General features: G+C 41.4%; 1 protein-coding gene across 1 annotated transcript in view; it reads left to right on the top strand.

The window, feature by feature from the left end:
• Positions 1–22,395, top strand: part of LOC138261344 (multidrug resistance-associated protein 1-like) — a 616,610-nt gene that overhangs the window by 469,036 nt on the left and 125,179 nt on the right. The window contains exon 23 of the mRNA XM_069210192.1: positions 18,494–18,804. Within this exon, the coding sequence (XP_069066293.1) occupies positions 18,494–18,804 (311 nt within the window). The remainder of the gene's footprint in view (positions 1–18,493; positions 18,805–22,395) is intronic.

Raw genomic sequence — 22,395 nt, 5'->3', positions numbered from 1 at the left:
GCAAATATACTACTTTATGGAATTCACAAATATTTGCATTAGGCAGCTGGGAAAGCTGCGCCAGTCTCTGGTTTCTAGGCATACTACTGGCAATCAAACATCTGGAAGATGATAGGATAAATTGTTGCAAACAGTGTAACTAGTGGCAATCGCTTGGGGTAGCATTCCAACCCATTTTTTTGCCCACTGTGCCATTTTAGACAGGAGCTCACATAATGCAAATTAGTACTGACCCTGTTCCCCAAAGAAGCAGTCCATTCCAAATCATGGCCATCCCACCCTTCCACACAGCAGCCCAGCGCTTTTTAGCTGGGATATTTGAGATTCACAACCACCGAATCTCAATGAGTAAGCTACACCCCTGAATACCGAGGTAGGTATTACATTCATTTCACATGTCTTCTCTTGTGACTGAAATAGAGTGAAATGTAATCAGTCTTTTCTGCAGCACAAAAAGCAGAAAAAAACAAATAGTACAAACATTTTGAAAGAGCCTAATAACCACCCTGTGCCACCTCCCACGTCTCCTCATATGAACCCTATCAACACTATGTATGAGTTGCAGCCATTTTAGAAGGCACCAAGGAGCCCTGAGTCAGGTATTGTTTGCTAGTCGGTAGCCTGTGAGTAATGGGTCGCTTACATCAATAAGCTCATTTTTACACACACCTGCTTTGTTGTGTTGTCTGTTGTAGTGCTATCTGTTCTGTTGCAGGTCCTTGATTAGCACTCATGAGCAGCACACATATGGAGGCTACGAAGGCAGCAGCATGGCAGTCATAATTTATTGATGTATGTGTTGCATTTTCTCAGTTTTGCGGTTGCAGAAATGAAAAGGCAAATATAACGAATCTTTGCTTACTAGCCTGTCTTTGAAATTCAGTGCCCTGCTGGATGCCGAAAAGTAAGCAAGGTTTAGGCTACCTGGTGAATATTTGACATTTAAATGTATAACTAACACTGGAGGACATACAAGTTCACCAACTGAGATGTTGCTTAGATGCTTTATTTGCCCCTTGTCTCACTAAAAAACAGTATACTGTCTGGTTTTCATGTTGATCGTCTAGTGCCTAAGGGTAAAATTCGTGCTACTTAAAACTGCTAAAAATAAACCAGCTTGGTAAAGATAATCAGTCTGGCATTGTTCTGTCATGTTTTGTACGAATCCTTATTGTTGGGTGGCAGCCTGGCCATCATCAATCCAAAAATAAAGCATAGGCTAAAGCCAAAAATATTTATTTTGGTTTTAAAAAAAGTACACATTACCATAGTAGTCCCTGACACTGAAGGGGACTACACCATGTGTGGATGTTCTCCTTGTGAAATGGCAACATGGTGCAACTCGAAGTGAAATCAACCACTTGCTGAAGTGTGCTAACCCACTGCCCCACGATGCATGCTGCAGTGGCTGGAAGAAAAACATGAATGACACAAAACACTAGTGGATGAAGTCTGGCTGATAATCTCTATGAGTGGCTGTGGTTTACACATAGTTGTAGTAAATTAATAAGCATTGGCATAGCCAACAGGTCTGGCCTTTGGGACCCTATAAGTATTTCGCCATGCAGCACATTAAACCCTTATCAGAAATAAACTGTGTTTGTGCATTCCGACATACACTTGGCATTAAACTGTAATGAGCAACATCACAAAACAAAATTAAAATGATGGACGGAGTGTTAAAACTTTTCAAACACTCACCCCCAGTCACAGATCTGGGTTTAATCCATCGTTATTTTGCTCGCCACGTCACCCCAGCTTGGACCCAGCCATGTGCAAATCAGTCTTGACCCTGTTCCCCACGGGAACTGCCCAGCCCGAACTGCTAGGCCAGGTCCTCCCTGGACAGGAACCAAGCATCCTGGGACCGGTTTCTGGGTATCACCCTTCATCATCCAGGCTAGCTTGAATCCAGTGGCGCAGCGAGCAAGGGACCCACGTCTGGGCATACCCCTGCCACTTAGGGCGCACAAAGCAACATCACAAAACAAAATAAAATGATGGACGGAGTGTTGAAACTTTTTAAACACTCACCCCCAGTTACAGATCTGGGTTTAATCCATTGTTATTTTGCTCGCCACGTCACTCCGGTTTGGACCCAGCCATATGCAAATCAGTCTTGACTCTGTTCCCCATGGGAACAGCCCAGCCCGAACTGCATATGGCTGGGTCCAACCTGGAGTGGCATGGTAAGCAAAAGAACGATGGATTAAACCCAGATTTGTGACTGGGGGTGAGTGTTTGCATTGTCCATCATCCTTTTGTGTTGCATTAGACTGTAATGGTCAGAACATCCCTTAGAGGGTAGCACAATAAAAATAGCATTTGGAAGAAAATTGTTCATGTAATCATATATTCAGCCATTATAGAGCATAGTGTGTTACATATTTTTAGGCCTAGCAGGGCTGTTAGAATATTATTACAAACAAGGTCCTTAGAACACAAACTACTCCGAGCTATAAAGCAAAAGCTCCAGCCATGAGAGAGCTTAAAAAGACATTGAATGGTGGAGAAGATTATGATTTTGGGATTCCCCTAACCTAGAGGGGGGGACCCAGAATATGAGCTGGTCAGAAAGAACACTTTGTTCTGAATGTGTTGGTGGTGATTACATTGCTCTAGGGCCACCACAGGCTGAGTTATGTTGTAAAAGGAATCCCATGCAAAGCTTTGTGGGATGAGTTTACTGAGTGCAGTGAATATTGTAGTATTGGCTCTCCCACTGCGCCGGGGAGAGCCCCTGAGGGTTTCCTTTGTAGTTTTTTCTACTTAAAAGGCACAAGTTTGTATATTTTACAACTGCTAAACTTGGGAAGAATTTAGGAATGGGGCTGAAAATTTAACTGGTGCTCATGTAATGCACTCCAATCTTCCAGGTCGAGTTCGCGCTATATAAATAAATAAAAACGGAATCCCCCTCCACCTTGCAGCCTTTGTCAGGTGCAGACACCGCAAAGAAACAGTGAGATGCCAGAAGAAGAAACAACGTACTGCCATGAGTGTGAAGGGAGAGGCGAAAGATAAAAGTAGCGCGCCAGCACTAAGGTATATGTCCAACCGTGCAATAAGCCATGTAACAGGGTCAGTCTCCAAGGCGGTAACAAAACAGCATCAAGGCGGGACAACCTTAAAGCATTTACCTAAAAAATCAAAGAACTTTTGAAAGGCAGGCCACGGAACAAATGAAAGTGATGGGTTTGTGATGGGAGTGGTGAAAGCCCACAGAAGTAGATTACAGAATGTTGAGAGACAGCACATGCACGCTGCCTTGGATCGCCCTTAAAAGCAATATTTTTGAAACATGTTCTTACAAATAGAGAGGCTAGCAAATGCAGATAGAGAGGTTTGCAGAGACAGACCGACAGAGAGGCTTGCAAAGACAGATAGAGAATGTTCTATAGGTAGATAGTGTTGCAGAGATAGATAATGTTTCATAGATAGCTAGATAGACAGGCTGGTAGATAGGGTTCTAAAGGTAGATGGGTATATAGAGTTGCAAAGATAGATAGTACATAGATGATATTTAGACACATGATTCATAATACATGAATGATAGATAGATAGATAGATAGATAGATAGATAGATAGATAGATAGATAGATAGATAGATAAAGGAAGTTTGAATAAATGGCATAAATTAGTAATATAATTCATAACTATAAATGTAGGACATACAAAATCACTGAAAGCAAACTAGAGAGTCATAGACATAGGACATACAGACTAAATTGGTTTACAAGTATTATTATAGCCCTGAATTAAAATACCTACCAGCATGATACATAGGATTGTAGCTATAAATGCACTTTTTTTGCATGCATAATGAAAAAATACAATTTCGTGAAAAACAGTTTCAAATGGACAATTTGGTATCTGGTGAAATAGCAGCAGTCGGATGAAGTAATGCCACTCCAAAAGGAATTTAGAAAACCATTACCAGGAGACTGGAAATGATAATGCTGGAATGTGTCCTGTGCTCAATATGGAAGAGTTGGTAGAAAGCGTCCTGCTATCACAGGCTCTAAACACAAGTAATACACCAAAGCAATGAAGTAAAAACAACATCACTGGCACTGAAGAGAACTGCCTTGTGATGAAGGCAGCTGGCTAAAAGCCCCTTTATATAAATATATTATAACTTGAGACCTAAAAACTTACAGCGACCACCAGCAGAGGGTGCTATAATGAAATACCACATGATGAATGTTAAAGCCAACAAAGAACTATCTAAGAAGTAAGACCATAGGCAAAAATGATATGCCTGCTCCCAGATTTATAATACAAACAAAATACATTAACATCAGACGAAGGACTAACATTCAACAGATTGAAAAGAGGATCACAATGATTTAAAATTGCACTTAAATGTGCTAGGGTTGTTACACTGCATTCAATGAACTGGGAAATTACGCCATGCCACAAACATGTTTTAAAGCAGCCTGTTTTGTACACCTCATAAAGAAGGATATGTAGAGATTTTACAGACTAGATGTCTATGCATTGTAAAGTGAGGAGTTGGGAAAATCAATTTAAAGAATATTAATGAGGCAGCCCTGCTTTTGGCACCTCTGCAGAAGAGACTGGGGAATGAGGAAATATTTTGTCAGAATCTGCTTTGGCGCCTTTCATTTTTTATCATTCTTTAACATTCACCCACCATAATATTTTTTGGGCATTGAATGATTGTGTGATCCAAGAGAATCAAGTGTGTCTATTCTGTCCTCTACATCATTTATTAAAACATATTTTGCAGTTTTATATAGCGAGAACTTGGCCCAAGGGCATTAGAGTGCTTTTCATGAGCACCAGATTACATTACTCTTTTTTTTAAATGTAGGCACAGGTAGACTAAACAATTTGTTCAGTATGGCAGGATTTTGAGCCAAGGCTGATACTGATGACATCTCTACTCGTCTAGTCACATCTCTCCTATAGATTTGGTTTCTCATGGTATTTTATTTAAAGAGTTTTTCAAACTGCACATGACCCAAGGGCATCAAAGCGATGTGCTTGGCAGTGAATTACTACTTGAACATTACTCATTGCAGTCAAAAAGGTGGAGAGAAAACAGTGCAGGAGAAGGTGCAGTTAATTCCTATATAATCGAATTTTGGTTCCATTTAAAGTGAGTTGGAGCTGCGTACTCAGCAGCTGCTTCTGGAAATGGTCAGACGTCGCGCTTTTTAAGGGTACCCGAGTGTAGGGCTTTATGAGTTAGACATGCTATCTTAGGCATGCTTCTGGATTTAATAGGAAGCCACTGGAGAGATGATAGGGCTCAATGTGTTTGAAGCATCTTGTCCCAGTTAACAGCCTAGCTGAAGCGCTGAGCATTGCTTTGAGAGGAGTGAGGCAAAGTTTTTGTATTCCATTTAGAGTCACAATTCTATAGTCTAGTATGGATACGACCAGGGCTTGCATTGTATTCTTACAATCTGGTAGAGGGACACATGGTTTTGCCTTTTTGAGGGGACGAGTTGGAAAAGAGACCTGTGTGTGGAGGTTCTGATGTGTGTTGGTCCAAATTTATACCCTCAGGATTTAGTTGATTCAGTGATAGCCAATTATTTGTTTCAGGTGTGTTGAGATCAAAATGACAAAAGTCTAATCAGTATACTGGAAATAAGCAATTTCAAAGTTTTATGTAAACGTAGTACTTGGAAGCACAAAAGCACCAACTCTGGCTATCTGGTCGCGCTGGACCTGGACAAAGTCACAAGTTCAGGCTGACCGTGATGGAGCGTGGGCCAGATATAGGGATCCAGTTAGGCCCACCGAACAAAGTACCTTAAATCCTGGTTTGTGGAGCGTTGTGAGATCCTGTGTTGAGGTTGCGTCATGCACCTCGGTTCCGAGGAGCTGTGATGTGGAGTTCTGAGATGTAGATGAGGATTGCACCAAGAAGGTGCTTGTGATGCGAAGTCCTGTGTCAAAGATGCATAGTGCATTGGCATTTCTGAAGAAGCAGAGGGGTTGCGATGCGGAGTCCTGTGTGGCCATGGACGCTGCGGTGGGCACGGGGCTTATAATGCAAAGGCCTGTATCGAGGCTGCTATGCACCAGGCACGTAACGCCCATTGGGCTAAAATGGGTTTAGCCCCCACCTGTTGTGTGCCCTAGCCCCAGCTGAAGCTTCATGGGTGCTTGTCTGGAGGAAAGCATGAGCAGGTCACTGAGCGTCAGAGAAAAAAAAATATTTTCTTGAGACAGAAACATGTTCTGCTTTTGGGGCTGGAAAGTGTCTTGAGGGAGGGGTCGAGGTCACAGATAATTTAAAATATTCTAGTTCATTAACCCCATGGTGAGGGCTCTGGATGTGCAGGGCTCTGTTTTATAGCATCCCACATTCTTCAAAAGGAGAGACAATGATTACTCATTAACATTCCAATGACCGAGGCATAATCTGCACTTGAAAGGATCTCTGCCTTGTTCCCAACCTGGCTGTTAACCTCAGACCTTCAGAGAAATTTAAGCCACAAATAACAAATTATATTCAGGGCCACTATGATTATGTGGCAGGAGAGGGCCAAATTATGCAGCAGGGTTGATCAAATTATGTGGCAAGAAAATGCAAATTATGTGGCACAATGCAGCACACTTTCTTATAGTATTCACTATTTTGCCATGTTTAAGCTTGTTAACACTGGGCATTGATTGCACCTCATTAGTACCAGTTTAACACTCAAAGCCATAAGCAACAGAACAGAAAGGTAACCAGTCAGCCTTTACAAAGAGCCTTCCACTGTGCTGCAAAATGTGTCGCTGTGTTTTTAATAACTTTTAAAAAGTTAGAGCTAGAAACAAAATGTGTTTTGGGTAAAATCTGAAGATTATGCAGCAAATTCTGAATTATGTGGCACATGCAGGAGATTCCCAATTACGTGAAAAGTGCTGCGGCTACACAATCATACAATTCCAAGTGCCCTGATTACATTGTATGTAATTGCACTTATCTAGCGCTTATTACCCCTACACGCGGTAGCGAGCCCTATATAAATGCAAAAGAGTGGGGGGCATTTTTTTTCTCTTTGTTTAAATGGTATTGCAATGATTCAGTTCCATAATGCAGTCCATATTTTTTTGCCATCATCATCTTGCATTCTCTAGGGAAGCACTTGTAGTTTTGCCTCTAAAAATTATAAATACTGGCTAAAAGGTAACAACATGCACAGTGATATTGGCAAATGGGGGTCTGGGTAATTAGTTTATTTTGGTGGTTGATGGTGGGGGGCACCAGCACTTAATAACTTGGGTGGGTTTTTAAAAGATGGTCCAGCAGGCAGCATTTGAGTACATTTTACTCGCTACCTGTCATGCCACACAGTTACTCTAACAGTCTGTAAACAGGCAGCAGAGATGAGTACCCCATCACTCCTCTACCTTGTGTTTGTTATGTAGCTCAGTTTGGGTGGGGAGGAACACATGCACCACAGTAGGAATTTATGTGGGGTGCAATATTTGACTGCATCTTGTTCACGGCTGCTGGGTGCTGACGTCTCACAGTCCACCCTTACAGAATGATGGGTGTGCCTTTTACTGTGGGTGAATATTTAGTAGACTGGCAGAGTGGAGCAGCATGGCACTCTACATAAAAGCTCCTGCCAATGCGTACACCAAAGCTTTCGGCCACAGCAGTATGGGGTACCCCAGACTTCTCTGCCTTGCGTGGTTTACCATTTGGGCCTTCTTATTATCTCTGGGAGTGGCAGTTGATAGTTGGAAGCAGGGAAAACGAAGATACCCAGTTTCAACGTAAAGACATAGCCACATTTCGAAGGCTCATTTGAAATGCAACTTGGCTGTGCAACCTCTAGGCAAATGCCCCTTGCCTATAAACAACTAATAGGAGCTTGTTTAATGTAGTTGGTCCTCATGTAAGGTGCTTCAGTACCCCGGGTTAGAGTTTGCAGTATATAAAAACTAAAGAAAAATGTGCATAGAGGGAAAAACAAAGTATGAACCTAAGGAAAGACAAATATATACCCATCTACTGTCTGATCTGTACAAAGTCAAACCAGAAAACCTGACTAAATCATGGCTTCCCCACTTAAATTGTGTGATCTTGGGCAATTTTTTTATTTCACTAAAACTCTTTTTTCCTTCATTATCGGGCATGAAAGCCCTTTTACATATGTGACTTCAGATTACCAAGTGTACAAAAATCTATTGTGTTTGATTTACTAGACTATAAAGTTGCTCTATAATAACTGAGGCCACATACAGGGTTCAAATGAACTTTTAGTAAGCGCTTTTAGTGCAGTGCCATAATGTGCTGTACTAATTTCAAAATTTTACGTGTTAAAGAAATACACTTGTTATTCATTTTGAAGAGACGGTATCATATTTTAAGTGATGTTTGCTGTGTGATTTATGTAGTAAATATTTTCAGGACTCGGCTCACCCACGAACGAGACAAGCCTAACCCTTGGCACACATCTATATACAAGCACCTGTGAAGCGATAAAAAGCTGTGTGCTTTTGTTTGCCCTCCATTGCATTTGCATCTGTGTGTGAGGCTCCAGATAGCTCCCCACCACGATACTCAAACAAAAGTAGGCCTGATAGCCCCTGAATTCTGCCTTTGTTGGCCCCAGCTGGAATTTAAAATAGCTTGGTTTCCTTACCGCAGCCAATGTGCAGGTGACGCTGAATGTGTCCCGGTGTCTGAAAATTACAGTGGGACCAGTTCAGCATATTTTAGTGCGGCACAGTTTCTTTGCAACGTCCACCTTCTGGAAATAGTGGATGGACTCTGTCTACCCGTGGGTACCCCGGACTTTGGCTTAGCCCTCCCTGGGGTATGGATTAGAGCCAAATCTAGAATTTACCTGCCTTTATAGGGGTTGTGTTTTTACAGGCTTCAACGCTTGCTGTCCGGCTTCTGGAAAAAAGTTGAATTTTCACACACAATGATAAGAACTGCCATTGAGTACCACCTCCCTCCTCCCACTGGCCCTGGCCTAAATACTAGTGCCCCCCAACATGGAGCCCCCTTTGTTAAAATTGATTCTTAGTATTTTGCTTACTGCTCATTGGTATATTGATGAAAGTGGGAGTGCTGCTTCTGCTCTCATTTCAATGGTATATGTGTAGTCACACTCGCTTACTTAAGATGCTGTTAGAGGTGCTTCTGACTTAACCTGAAACATCATAAGCTATCAATCTGAGTCCTGCTTTTGCCACAACTCCTACTTTTGTCATATCCCTAAGCCTTGCTGCTATCACTGAGTCTTGCTTTCAGTGCCTGCAGATTTTAAAGCTGTCATGCCCTGCAACTCATGCTCTTGTGCCTGCAAATGATTGTTGTTGCTATTATATACTGTCAGTTCCTGCTACTGTCACTCTAAGTATTGCCGTCAATGGCTATAACTCATGATAGTGCCCTGGTTCTTCAGGCCATCATGCACAATGCTGACTGAATTGGATGGATGTGTGAAGCTTAAAGCTTGTGAGAGCATGCCCTCTTCAAAGGTATAGGAAGAGGGATTTCCTTCAATGGCCTCAATCTCCAGTCATAGTTCCATCAGCAGACAAAACGTCAAAGGTGTAAAAACTCCCCAAGACTGCTAGCTCTTCCTTCTATCTTCCTTTAAGAGATCATCAGCATCTGTTTAGGGGGAGGAACATGAGCTCCTCACTGGCTGGTGTTGCAGGTGTTGTCCAACAGCTGGCGTTACAGCATCCCAGTGTGAAAGGCCACAGGCTGAAGGGCATGCTCACACCTTCCCACATACATGGATCTATGCTGAGGTCGCCATCTGGTTATCCTCATTTCTCTCAATCAAATCCTGCAGCAGTGTCTTGTGCTGTTGATGCACCACAGTTTCAGCTCCTTCATAAACATGGTTGACAAAATTATTTACCATGATGAATTTCTGGTGCAGCATGTGCACATTTACATTTTTCCATATTTAGCTAACCCCCTTTGGTTCAGAGAAAAAGAGCAAGTGACCCAGTGCAGGTTTGGCTTATGCATGTGTTTGCATTTTTGAAAGATATTTAACCTGCAGCTCAAAACAGTAACTGGCTTTATAGTTGTAATTTGCAATCTTGGTGAGTTTGTGTCACAGCAGTGCATAGCCATTTCAATAAAGGATTGCAGGGCCTAAAAAGTGAAAAAGTTTCATCAAACCTTTGTATATTATTTTAAACGATAGAAAATACACAGCAAAAAATGTACGTATCATCTGGACAGTGATCTCTGTTCCACCCTGTACAATGGAGATGCATCACTATTAATATACCATTACATTGTTGCTAAATATGTAAACATTAGTGTTATATATCATGTTACGTTTCAACCCATAGTGCATACGCTCATAAACAAACCTGAACCTTAAAACAAGAGGTAATGTAATTAATGTGCAGCCCCTGTATAACACCTAGATACCACAATAATTTGCATTTGGTCTACTCAATAGACCGCATGGGCAACAAAGCATAATGCCTACAGAAGATATCAATAAAGAATATAAATGTTCACAAGAATTGGTGAAGGTGAACTTTTGGAGCATTTTCACATCTTAACCTTTTTGTGTTTTTTTTCATCATCAACTAAGGAAGAATATGTAGTGTGGTGACTAAGTCAATTTGAGTACCTGGTTTTGAATCCACAGTGGCACATCATTGGAAATTGTGCAGTTCTGGGCAAATCACTTCAACCGTTATAATGGTTTAATTGTGTGTGACTGGATAATTAAAAGATGTAAACCCTGACTTAATGTATTCAGTCTCACTCCTCAAAATGTACAACCCTCCTGTACTCCCCAGTTGTGTCGGTGCTGTATAAATATAAACACATACATGTTTTGCATTGTTTAGTTATACCCCTTATTCCATTCTGTAAATGCCCCTTCCTTTTGAGATTTTTGTGAACCCCCTCATTTTAGGACATTCTAATGAAAGCCCCATATAATTGTCTTTATCTCAGTACACATTCCACACCTTTAACATGGTTCCTAAAAGTCTACTTTTCGATGTCTGTGGGAGCACTTTCTTGTGTTTATTAGGGGATCCACAATACACATCTTATTGTTCCATGGAAAGTTTTGTTCATTATGTGTCATACATTGCTTTTAGAATGAAAAGGCACCTTTCAATAAGGCTGCAGTGCTTTCTTATCTAAGTGTCAAACATGCACTCAGGCACAAGGCTCTCTCTGTACCAAACAACTTGCTGACGTCCAATGCTCGCAGGTCTGGTGGAACTCCTGAAGCTCCAACATTGCTTGGCGTCTGAGTGGAAATTATCGGCAAAGCCAATAGATCTGGCATTAATTTGCTGAAGCATGAAACTACAGATATGCATAAATGCTGTTTCTGTGTGTTAGTGCCTTAAAGCCAGGCATATTGGCAATGTGTGCTCTCATACTGCCTCTGAGGACATCTATGCCCACATCACTTGAAGTGGCAGCTCCACCACCGTGGCTTGAAGTATTTGCACAACCCCTCCCCCCCCAAAGTCTGGGTCTGGTTGCGCCCCTGCTCTGCACAGCAATGATTCCGAGGAGATTGTGGGCTGCGATGAGATGTTCGGTGTCGGGGCTACTGCAGTTCAAAATTGGCAAAGGTATGTGTCAAGCTGAATCGGTTCTGCTTAAAAGACCACAGGTGGCCTGGAAGAGTTATCTTCAGGCTCACTTCAAGAGTCCAGGACTGTGGTCGCACTATTCAGGGTGTAGGACTCACACCGGACTGAGTCCAGGTGCTGGGTTCAAGGTGTTTGAAACCTTTTCAGTCTCTGAAGCTCAGCTCAGGTGATTAGCCATCTAGCCCTTTGAGTCACTCTGGTTGTCTTGGCTTCAAGATGCAGGTCCTCTCTTTCACTCAAGCATCAGGGCAACAGAATAGCAGTCCTTCTTGCAGAGCAGCACACCTGTCCTTAAGAGTTTTCCACAGGTCCAGAGGTGTACTGAAGAGTGCAGTTTGAAGGTCCATTATTTATACCTGGTGCCCACTTTGAAATAGGAGAAGGTTCTGGGAGTTCCACCCCAAGAAGTGCCTCGAAATTCCTGCCTCCCTGCCCTGGCCCCAGATTGTCTGGGTTCACAGTAGACTAGTGTGAAAACCTTTGCGAGTGTGCAGAGGCAGAGCCTTTGTGATGTGCAAGTGTGGTAGGTGACAGCTCCCCTCCCCCATCAAGTCAGAGATGGCCAGTCATGAAAACTCCTATGCTCCTTTGTCGCACTGTCTGGAGCAAAAAATTCAGAGACCAACTGCTAGCTTTACTTAGTCATGTGACACACGAAATAGGCTGCAAGCACCTAATGGTTAGGACAAGAAAATCCCACTTTTTAAAAGTGGCATTCTCAGGATCATAACTTAAGATATGACTTTGCCATTAGAGAGGGCTTCAAATTGCATTTCTTTAGACACGAAACTCAACATTCCTACCTGCTCCTAATTGAAATTCACCACTTATTCAATTCAATAAGTTAGCCTAGTGTTACCTTATGGGGGAGGCAGGGCTTGCAGTAGTGAAAAATAGATTTATTCGTTTTTCATTACCATGACATGTAAAACTTAAATGTACAGGTCCAACTTTTTAAATACACTGCATCCTGCCCTATGGGCTGTTTAAGGCCTACACTAGGGGTGACTTGTATGTATTAAAAAGAAGGTTTAGGCCTAGCACAGGTTTATTTGACCACAATGGCTGTTTACACTGCACCCACAGGCTGCAATGGCAGGCCTCATACATGTTTAAATGGCTTAGGTGGGTGGTACAATCAGGGCTGCAGGCCCACTAGTAGTATTTAATTTGCAGGCCCTGGGTACATGTAGTGCCACTTTACTAGGAACGTACAGGCAAATAAAATGTGCCACTTGGGTGTAGGTTAATTTTACTATGATTTAAGGTGACAGCACAAGCTATTTAGCACTGGTTAGCAGTGGCAAAGAATGCAGAGTCCTAAAAGCAGCAAAAACAAGGTCAGCAAAAACAAAAGAATAGAAGGCAAAAAGTTAATGGAAAACCACACCAAGGATGTCCAATCCAACAGGGTCTCTAAGTGGCTGAGCCACTACTTTACAGTGGGACAACTGTGAAGGGGACAATGAGGAGGAATTCTGTTTTCTGGGTGTTACGTATGATGTGGTTCTAGGTGAGTCAATCTTGGACCTTTGCCAATGAATTGGGGAGCAGAATAATGAATAATGCCATCCAGGGAAGATATTAGGTACAGTTCAGTGCCACCTGCATAAATGTGGTACACTAGATTGAATTATGGAGAACCTCAGACAGCAGTTCCATGTAGAGGCTGAAGAGTGTGGGAGAGAGGGTGGAGCCTTGTGGGAATCCTACCCTCACCTATGATGGGTTGGATAAGGAGTCCACCAATTTGATTAGTTTGGTTATCTAGATAAGAGGAGAAACACTTTTACACATTTCCTTTGAAGCTGATTCTGTGGTTTATCATCTTCAGCAGGGTGCTATGTTTGACAGCATTGAAGTACAAGGATCAATTAAGGATCAGAAGACAAGAGTTGCTCTTGTCCAGGATTTGGATAGTTATCATCCATGATGAGTAAGATGGACATTTCTCTGCTGTAGCTTGGTCTGAGACTGAATTGGCAACTGCTGAGCAGGGCAAATTTACTGAGACAATGAAGTGTGAGTTGGGTTTCAGTAATGCTATGTATGATCTTCTGGACAATCGCTTCACTGAGGTTTTCAAATGCACTCCTTATAGCATTGTTTTTTAGCTTGGGGGGAATATTTGTTAATTGGTACTAGCTCAGTGCACATATTCATTTTGGGAAGGGTGTAGGTGGTACAGCAGAGTATGGGTGGCATCACGTTCGGTAACAAAGGAGTTTTCCATTTTGTTTACCTTCTCTTTAAAAAAGGTTGAGAACTACTCATGTTTCGGAGGTAGTGTCACTGAGAGTGGTAGTAGTTCTAGGGTGGTTTTGATGCTTAATGATTTCAAAGAGTTTTCCCAGATGATTGGGATTGATTTAGATTTTGATTTAGATGTAGGGAGTCTTCTTGTCTCCATATTCTCTGAGCAAGTCTGAGTTGCTTTGTTTCTTTATTATGGTTTTGGTTGTACCAGAAGTGGGCCACTTTGTTTTTTTTTGTCTTTTGGGCCACAGTGGAGCCACCACATCCATGTCAGTTATAGTCCAGTTGAAGCGCAAGGTTAGGTTGTGCGCATTCTGCATCTCACTCATGGGAGCGAGGTTCCTCAGGCATAGTACAGATAGTCCATGTCTATTGATCTGTTTAGTATCTCTTACGCAGCTGTTTTTTCTGATACCTTAGCTTTTGGTCATCTGTCCTAGTGCGGTGAGGTTGAACAGGATTCAGTGGTTACCTGACCAAATGCTTGGTCAGGTATATTCTATGCAAAATGACCCTTCTGTAGAAAAAAATGGGGTCTAGTGTATGCACTTCCACGTGGGTGAAGACTGCATAGGCTTGCACAAGATGATTGGCCTTTATCTCCTCTCTAAGGCTGTCCAATTTGTTTTCTCTGTGGCATCATGGGTGTGGGTTCTTTTGTATGAGGACAGGCTGTGTGTCACTCACTGGAACTTCAGGAGTTGTTTGGGTTATCTGGTGAATAGTTTGATGAGGAGGTACAAAGATCACTTTGAGGCCAACAGACTGTATTGCAGTCATAAAAGACGCCATATCGGGTGAGATTAAGAGCACTGAGGTTGGTCCCACTGCCAGGGGGTTGTCCAAGTAAGAGGGGTGGGAGTGGCAATTCAAGATTTGTGGTAAGTAGTGTATCGGGATTGTCCAGATTAAAGTTCAAAAAGCCTATACCCAACTTCCACACACATCATTTTGGCAGCTGTTGGCTAAGGAACTATTATGATAGTCTTCTTGAAATTTGGGTAGGAGTGCTGTGGATAATAGCATTCAATCCAATGGCTTGGCATTTGTTAAAAGGATGCATGTGTAACCGTGAGATGATTGAGACTTTTCTGGTATATCTGTGAACATTTTTCAAAAAATATATGTACCAATACAAGTAACAAATAATCCAATAAACAGGACGTATTTACAAACACACAGTCTAAATAAGTAAGTCAGTAAAAAAGTACCTTGGCACTTAGTAAGATTGCATATAATGTTTTCTCCAGTACCATAAAGTACCATCAGGGAGACTAGCCAACAAAAAAAAACAAGCTGAGGCACCTTGGCGACTGACTTCCCTTTAATGCACTAACCAGACACTTTCTCTAGAAACCCGCCACTTGAAGAATGAGTAAATAGAGAAGAAACCACAGAAAGTGACAAAGATCCTAGTGCAGCCTGCATCTCAGGAGCCATATTAAGTAGGTAGTCTATGCTGACACATGCTTGCCTCTCAATAAGTGAAATTAAGGGGCAGGCACAGGGCAAGGGTTCTTGGCAAAAGGCAAAAGTTAAGTTTGCTGAGAGATGTATTCCTCATAGAAGGTTTCACCGACAAGATGAAGAAAATCAGGGGAACTTAACAAAGCAACCAAAACAGCCAAATGGATATCTGTTTGAAAAAAGAAGAAACAAAAGAAAACTGGAGCTTGCTATTGAAAAAAACAAGCACTAGCAAAGCTAACCAGTCTCACCTTTGGGACTTATCGGCTCTGCGGATTGCTTTTGGGGGTGCTGTACAGTGCTGGGACACTGCAGCATTGTCAAAATAAAAAGTAAAGTAATGAAAAAGTCTCAGTGATTGTTGCTTCATTCCACTGACACACAAATGCATCACAATGCATGTGCATGCCAGCAGAATGATGCGGGTGCCATTTGCTTTAATATGTGATGTACTTATCCACGATAGGGGATGCCACTTGGATCGATTGATAAAAAACAAATAACTTTTTGTGGGGAAGCACCATTTAAAAACACAAAAATGTTTTGCGAAGGAGAATAGAAGTGAATAGGGGAAGAAGTGTACAAACACCACATACAGGGCTGGAGAAAGAAGCACAAGACTGAGAACACACCACACAAGCAGAGAGTGTGGCAAGGGGGAAGATAATGCTCATCAGTGAGAGAGAGAGCAACTCAGAGTGAGGGGGAGAAAACCACATGATACAAAGCTGGGGAAGACATGAACTTTTGTGGCGTGCTTTAGCAAATAGAAAAAAAGTAGTTCCCTAATAGTGAGCAGTGAAAGACCCACGTAAAGTGGCTATGCAGCAGTGGAAGTAAAAACGCAAGATCGACAAGGCAAACCATTAAATATGAATCAAACAAATTAGAGAGACAATAAAGATAATCAGAGGTAAGCAATGGGCTGTAATAGCTTAATAAACTGGCACTAGGTCTTTTGCAACCAGACAGCTTGCCCTGTAGGCTCGACCCAAAAATGGCCACCATATCTCTAAACAAAGCTCGCTAAACATTTTTTATTGAAGTCTGGGCTTCTGGTTAGTGTAATGTTTTATTTGAAAGCATAGCGCTGTAAGGCATTGTGATCTGTGCTAACGTCTAGCCCTTTATGGGTCTGGCTTTTGACAGCACTGACCTGTTGCTTACAATCGACATAAAGTGGACTTAGGGTTCACTCCTTCCAATCATTAGCTTTACTCAGCCAGCATCTTTCAGCTATTGGCCTGATACTTTGACTAAGACCAGTGGAGTATTCATCTTTCACTTAATGCTATTGGATGTTTTTATGTATCCTCTTCCACCTCCCCTCAAGTGCTTTCATTCATCTGCATGAAGGACTACTTTACAACTATAGCCCTGCCTTTCTGTTTCTGCTGGCTTTTATGTACTTCAGCCTTATATGTTAGCACATTAAACCCATATCATTGCTTGCTGACAGTTGAGGTCTAATTTTTAAATACCTTGTTGCACTGAGAAAGTGGTATTGGCACAGCCCCTAATTCTATGGCTTTCGGCACATCAGGTCACTTGATCTACATTTTCTGTGATCTTTGTGTCAACTATTAAGGTAATTTCTTCCACGGTCCAATCTTGTATGGTGCGGCTTTTGCACTTGTTTATTGTCCTTTTCTTTTCGTGGAGTCATGTATGAAGACCTGTCACTATAAGTGGGATGTTTTACAATAACACACATCTGCCTTTACTTTTCCACATGGGTATCTTGTGGTATTAACATTCGCTCGCTCACAATTTTTCTATTGAATAGATCCATCCTCTCTTCCTATTTATCACCAATATTAATGATTTACATGAACCTGTACATAATGTATACAGCCTTAAAAAAGGTCTTTAAGACACAACAGGTGTTGGCTGCCTTGTGTATCCAAAGTACATGTATTCTACTGTACTATAAGTATTTGATTAATGACGGAGGATTTGGAACAAATAAACATCGAGTTTGAATCACCTCAACACAAGAATATCGGCATTTGGCGTGGCACTACGTTGGAACTTCATCTGTTTGTGTGCTATGGTCCCGATATTTGCACATTATTATTCCTGTTCCTACTAATTTCCTGTGAGGCAGAAAATACAAAACTTATTAAAGGGAAATCACACTGTGCATGGTCTCATATTGTAACTACAGCTCTGTGCATCGGGTTTCCTCAATACATTAAGTTGCAACTAGTAATAAATTAGAGGGAAGCACAAGCATGGAGGGCAAGCAAAGTTGGGAAAGCAACTTCCAACAACATGCAATGCACAGGACTAAATAGACAAAGGAAATGTTATTCCTTTTTGATAAAAATAGATGTGTGCCTTTTATTTTGCTGCCATTACGTTTCACAGCAAAATCCTTTCTAAAACAGTGTGATGATAGTAGAATGGATATTGCTTTTTAGAATTGTCTGACAGTCAGTACATTTTAGGACATGTTATATAAGGAACTGTAGCCATGGAATTAGCGGCAGTTCTAAAACTCTGAGCAGCTTGATGGCTGCTGTTCATATAAAGCTGCTTCACATGCTCTGTGTGTGAACAGTGCAAGGGCCCAAAGTTTTGCTCAGAAGACCGTAGCTGACACTGTAAAAGATCAGGGTGCTGAATACGAACGCTGCGTATTATTGATTCCACCTTTCTCTCACTCTTAGAAGTTCGTTTTCACCCTTGCTTTCTTCCTTTGGCACTGTTTTTCCTTTTTTCCTGTTGGTGTGTTTTTCTCTCTCTCACGCGGTCAATATTGCATAATGAAACATAAGTGTCAGTCCCCAATTGTGAGTTCCGGTGGGCCCCACCTGCAGCCACCGGCTCAAATTAGGCACTGCTTCGCAGAGAGCACAGTGTTGGTGTACTTTTGTTAGTACAGTGCTAGATTACAAATTGAATGTTTCGGGCACAGAATGAGGATTAACATGTGGGTCCAGAAGTTACCGGGTCATTTCATGCATGTTGTCTCTCAATCGCTTGCTCGTTTCCACATAGAAATTCCTCCTGCTTTTGGCAGGAGGACTTTGTCGGAAATGGTAGCCAAGTGGTCAGATGTGAATCATAGGTACCACTCCACCTGAATTGTAATCAGCCCTAGAGGTCTTATTGCTAAGATAAATAAAATATCTGTATTATATAAAAAATGCAGTACTAATTTTTTTACCTTGATCAGTTCTAGGTATATTTGCTGCTACAGCCACTGTTACCCTTGGGGGGATACTGGTATCGAAACAACTGCACTACAACCTTCTGTATAGCATCTTGAGGTGCCCACTCAGTTTCTTTGAGCGGACCCCGAGTGGCAGTTTGACAAATCGCTTCGCCAAGGAGATGGACACAGTGGACAATGTCATCCCACATGTGGTGATGGTGACCATCCTGTTGTTCCTGGTTATCCTAGAGATCCTACTCATCGTTGCAGTAGCCACCCCTCTGGCTGCCGTGTCGTTCATACCTCTGGGGCTTCTGTACTTCTTTTTACAGGTGAGTGGTGCTTGTTTTACTTTTTGACTTCTTTACTGCAGATGATGATTTGCTTTCTGCATGCTCAGCAACAGTTGTATCCTTGTTACACCTGTAAAAATTTGTTGTAATTAGGTTGTATCTTGACTATGCCCATGGCTGAAAAAGTAGCTTCTCAGCTATGCTGTTTTCAGAAAAATGATGGTTAGCAGCACAGCCAAGAGTTTATTTATTGTTATTTATTTGCAGTTTTATATAGCACAAACCAGACCCCGCAGGTAGCAGAGCGCTTCACATAGCAGAGTTTGATATAAAATAAGAGGCAACAGACAGCCAAAATCAGAAAACTATGAGTGAGGCATGCAGTATCGGATGTACAGATTCAGAGAAATTCTTAATAGCAAAGTTAAGAATATTCTTTGTGATCGGAAATGAGGTGAAATGATGTTCAGTGGGTCAGTCCCCCACCCGTCAGTGCCTGCTACATATGAAGTTGGGCCAGGAGTGATGTGCCACATGTTCCCTTTTCAAAGATCATTGATTCTTCCTATTTTAGATTTCAATTTGGTGTCTCCAGGTGTCTTAGGAAGAGCAGCTCTGAGCTTTTTCTTGCCATTTCTTGTGAGACCTTACAGGTCTTGTGCCATGCAGATTTGCCAATTGTTTTATTAAATGTTTGTTGTTTTATTCAGTGTCTATCTTTGGATGGGTTAATTACACCACAATCGAGGGAGTTGGACCTACTGCTCCTCAAAATTTTTGACATTATTGGGTTGAATGTGAGAGCACGCAGGGAAGTAATTCGCAGCCTCTTTGTAAAGTCATCAAAGATTTTTTCTATTGGTCGAATGGACTTTTGTTAAGTTGACATGAAACTTTAAAGGGAGTCGACATTAATAATACATTTCAATTTTGAGAGGTCAAGTTGACCCCACAATAAGGACTTGGAATCAGTGACTGTACTTTGAAGGAATTTATTTCAGATTATTGACCAGCCAAGTATATAGACGTGGCAGAAATATATTCAAAAGGTACAGCAGTACATCTGGCAAGCTACAATGCCTCAATAAGTTCTGTTTACGCGAAATAAGTTAAAGTACAGTAACAGCCACCGCAAAATATAAACTGACATTTAGCAATAGGTGTTCCATAAAGGAACTCCAGTTCTCTCTCCTAAACATGGAATATTTCTAAAGTCATCCAATCATAGCTCTAAATCGGGAATTAGGATAATATTACAATGGGGTCTCAGCAAAATTAGGAAGTGCAAGAAGGTGTCAGCATTGCGAAGACTTCAGTAGCAGTCTTCAAGTTAAAAGAATAGCCTCACACTTGCAAGAATAAAGGGAATCAGAGAGTGCTGAACCCCTCAAGGTCTAAGGGACTCTGCTCTAACTACTAACTGTGTAAACTTTAGTTGAAACAATACAAAGCTTCTGCAACATTCGTACCTCTTCCTACACCACCAAGAAGCAATCAGTTCATCGCTTGGTATGTGCATTTGCAACATCATGTACGTTTTACATCCCACCAAAACTTAGACAGTTATTGCAACCTTGAGCATCTCTTGTTCCTGGTACATGATGAATGGACGGCTTCATCTGCGAATTAGGTCTCCATATTCCTTGCCAAGATTTCTCTTCCCAGGCCTTACTATCAGTAAATTAATACATACAACAATACTTCTTTCTCTAGCTAAAAGAAGAACACACTGACCAACATAGTACACTTTAAAATGAAGCCTGTAGTCAGGCTAACTTCAACAAAGTATTTCATGTGCATTTCGAATACATGCTTATACATGCACGCATGTAACTTTCAGAATAAATGCAAAATGTTAATAAAGGAATACATGTTTACATATGCAAGCATAACTAGAAGTGTAAATATAAAATGTGAATAATTAATACATGTAAGCATTTTAATTAAACATTAGTGCAAATGTTTATAAATCTTCAGTTTCTCAGTGGTTACATTTCATTAATGCATTTAAATGCTTCACACATGTTAATATTAAGGCACACAGTAAATGTAATGTCAAATATAAATTCAAAATTGCGCAATGATGACATGTAAAGGATGGAGTCTAAATTGCGCTCATTCTAAGGATAATCAAAGTTTATTGTATTTCACGGTGCTTGAGTGTTAGATGTGTTGTTACATTTAGTACACAAATATACAAAGATTTGTTTGGAAAAGATTACAATTTCTTTTAATGGGAAATTAAAATTTTCAGGTAAATCAACAGCCACCATGTTTTTCATCCCATGTGACATGAAAGCCTGGGCTTATTCAAGGCCAAATCAGGTGTGAGCGAAATACAAGTTAATAGCTATTTGCCTTAGGCTGGAGTCTAGGCTTCCGAATAGTAGAAGTGTGCATTTAGAAGTGCTTCTCAGTGGGCATATTTGTGAGGCATGCTACTCTGAGTGTCCAAAGTCAGTATTTAGGTTGTGGTGTTGTCAGTGGTAGAGCTGTATGAATCACTTAAAACTGCATTCTATTGATGACAGCAGTGTTTTTGATTGTGGGTGTGAACTTGAGAGGGAGTTCAGCTCAAATGTAAGTAGATCGAAATTTTTGCGAGACAGCTAGAGGCAGATGTATTTTGGGAGAAACTGGATTTAATGTGGGGCATTAGTATGAGTTTCTCAGTGTTTGGCTTGTTTTTTTATAACTACGGTGAGAGACTTAATGTAATCAATGGAGGAGGAGAGAAATTATTATGTGTGGGGAAGGGAGTTAGTAGACGATTAGCTCTTGTTCTAGGCTCAATGTCCTCTGTCTTTGGTGTGATGATAGTACCCCTGTGTCCATAGTTGGGTAGAGTAGGGGTGGAGTGGTTGGTGTGGATCGGTTTGCGGGTGAGGTGGAATTGGCTGTGGCAGTATTTAATTCTGTAGAGTTTGGACGTTTGGTCAAATTGGTCAAGGAAAATGCTTGTTGACTTAATCATGGCATTACCAACGTTAGAGATGTAGATGTTGGACTGTCTTTTGAATCATGCTCAAAGGTAGATTGATAGCTTCATTTCATGGGGTCATTTTCAGGATTTAGAGACTTTTAGTTCCCTTCGGAAGATTTTGGTCCAAAGGGAAGTATTTTGGGTGAAAAGTAGGTCTGTCTCTAGTGCGCTTTTTCACCTGCAATGCTATTGGTCTATGATAAGAGTTTCTGGGAACACTTTCATCAACTTAAATTTGAAATTACTAGGGGCTATCTAAGATAGATAAGGATGGAAAGCAGTTTTGTGGGAGCCATAGTCTGATTTTTGTAGGCAGTCATGTAGAAGAGGGTGACTAATGTGCTCCATCCTGTGGACCTGGCTGAAGTTGTGGGGTGATCTAGAAGTCTGGTGGAAAAGTATTTTGCGGTGGAGATAAAATAAGGTTATACTATGAGAGCATATAGGAGGAGAAGTCTATTTCGTGTATTGGTATGGGCAGACACTGTGCTGGGCACCCTTTTAGTTTGTAGGCAGAGGAGCTTGCCTTTTGGGTCAGGGCTTTGCGTATATGAAGATCTTGCCATGACTGTGTGAGAAATAAGTGCTTTCTTTTGTAATTTTCTTTTCTTTTCCCAAAAGCCCCAAGATAAAATTTTATTTTTTGA

The sequence above is a fragment of the Pleurodeles waltl genome, chromosome 10, assembly GCF_031143425.1.
Source record: "Pleurodeles waltl isolate 20211129_DDA chromosome 10, aPleWal1.hap1.20221129, whole genome shotgun sequence".
In the NCBI taxonomy this organism is placed as follows: domain Eukaryota; kingdom Metazoa; phylum Chordata; class Amphibia; order Caudata; family Salamandridae; genus Pleurodeles; species Pleurodeles waltl.
The sequence above is the reverse complement of the archived record's forward strand: the minus strand, read 5'-3'. Positions and strand labels throughout refer to the sequence as shown.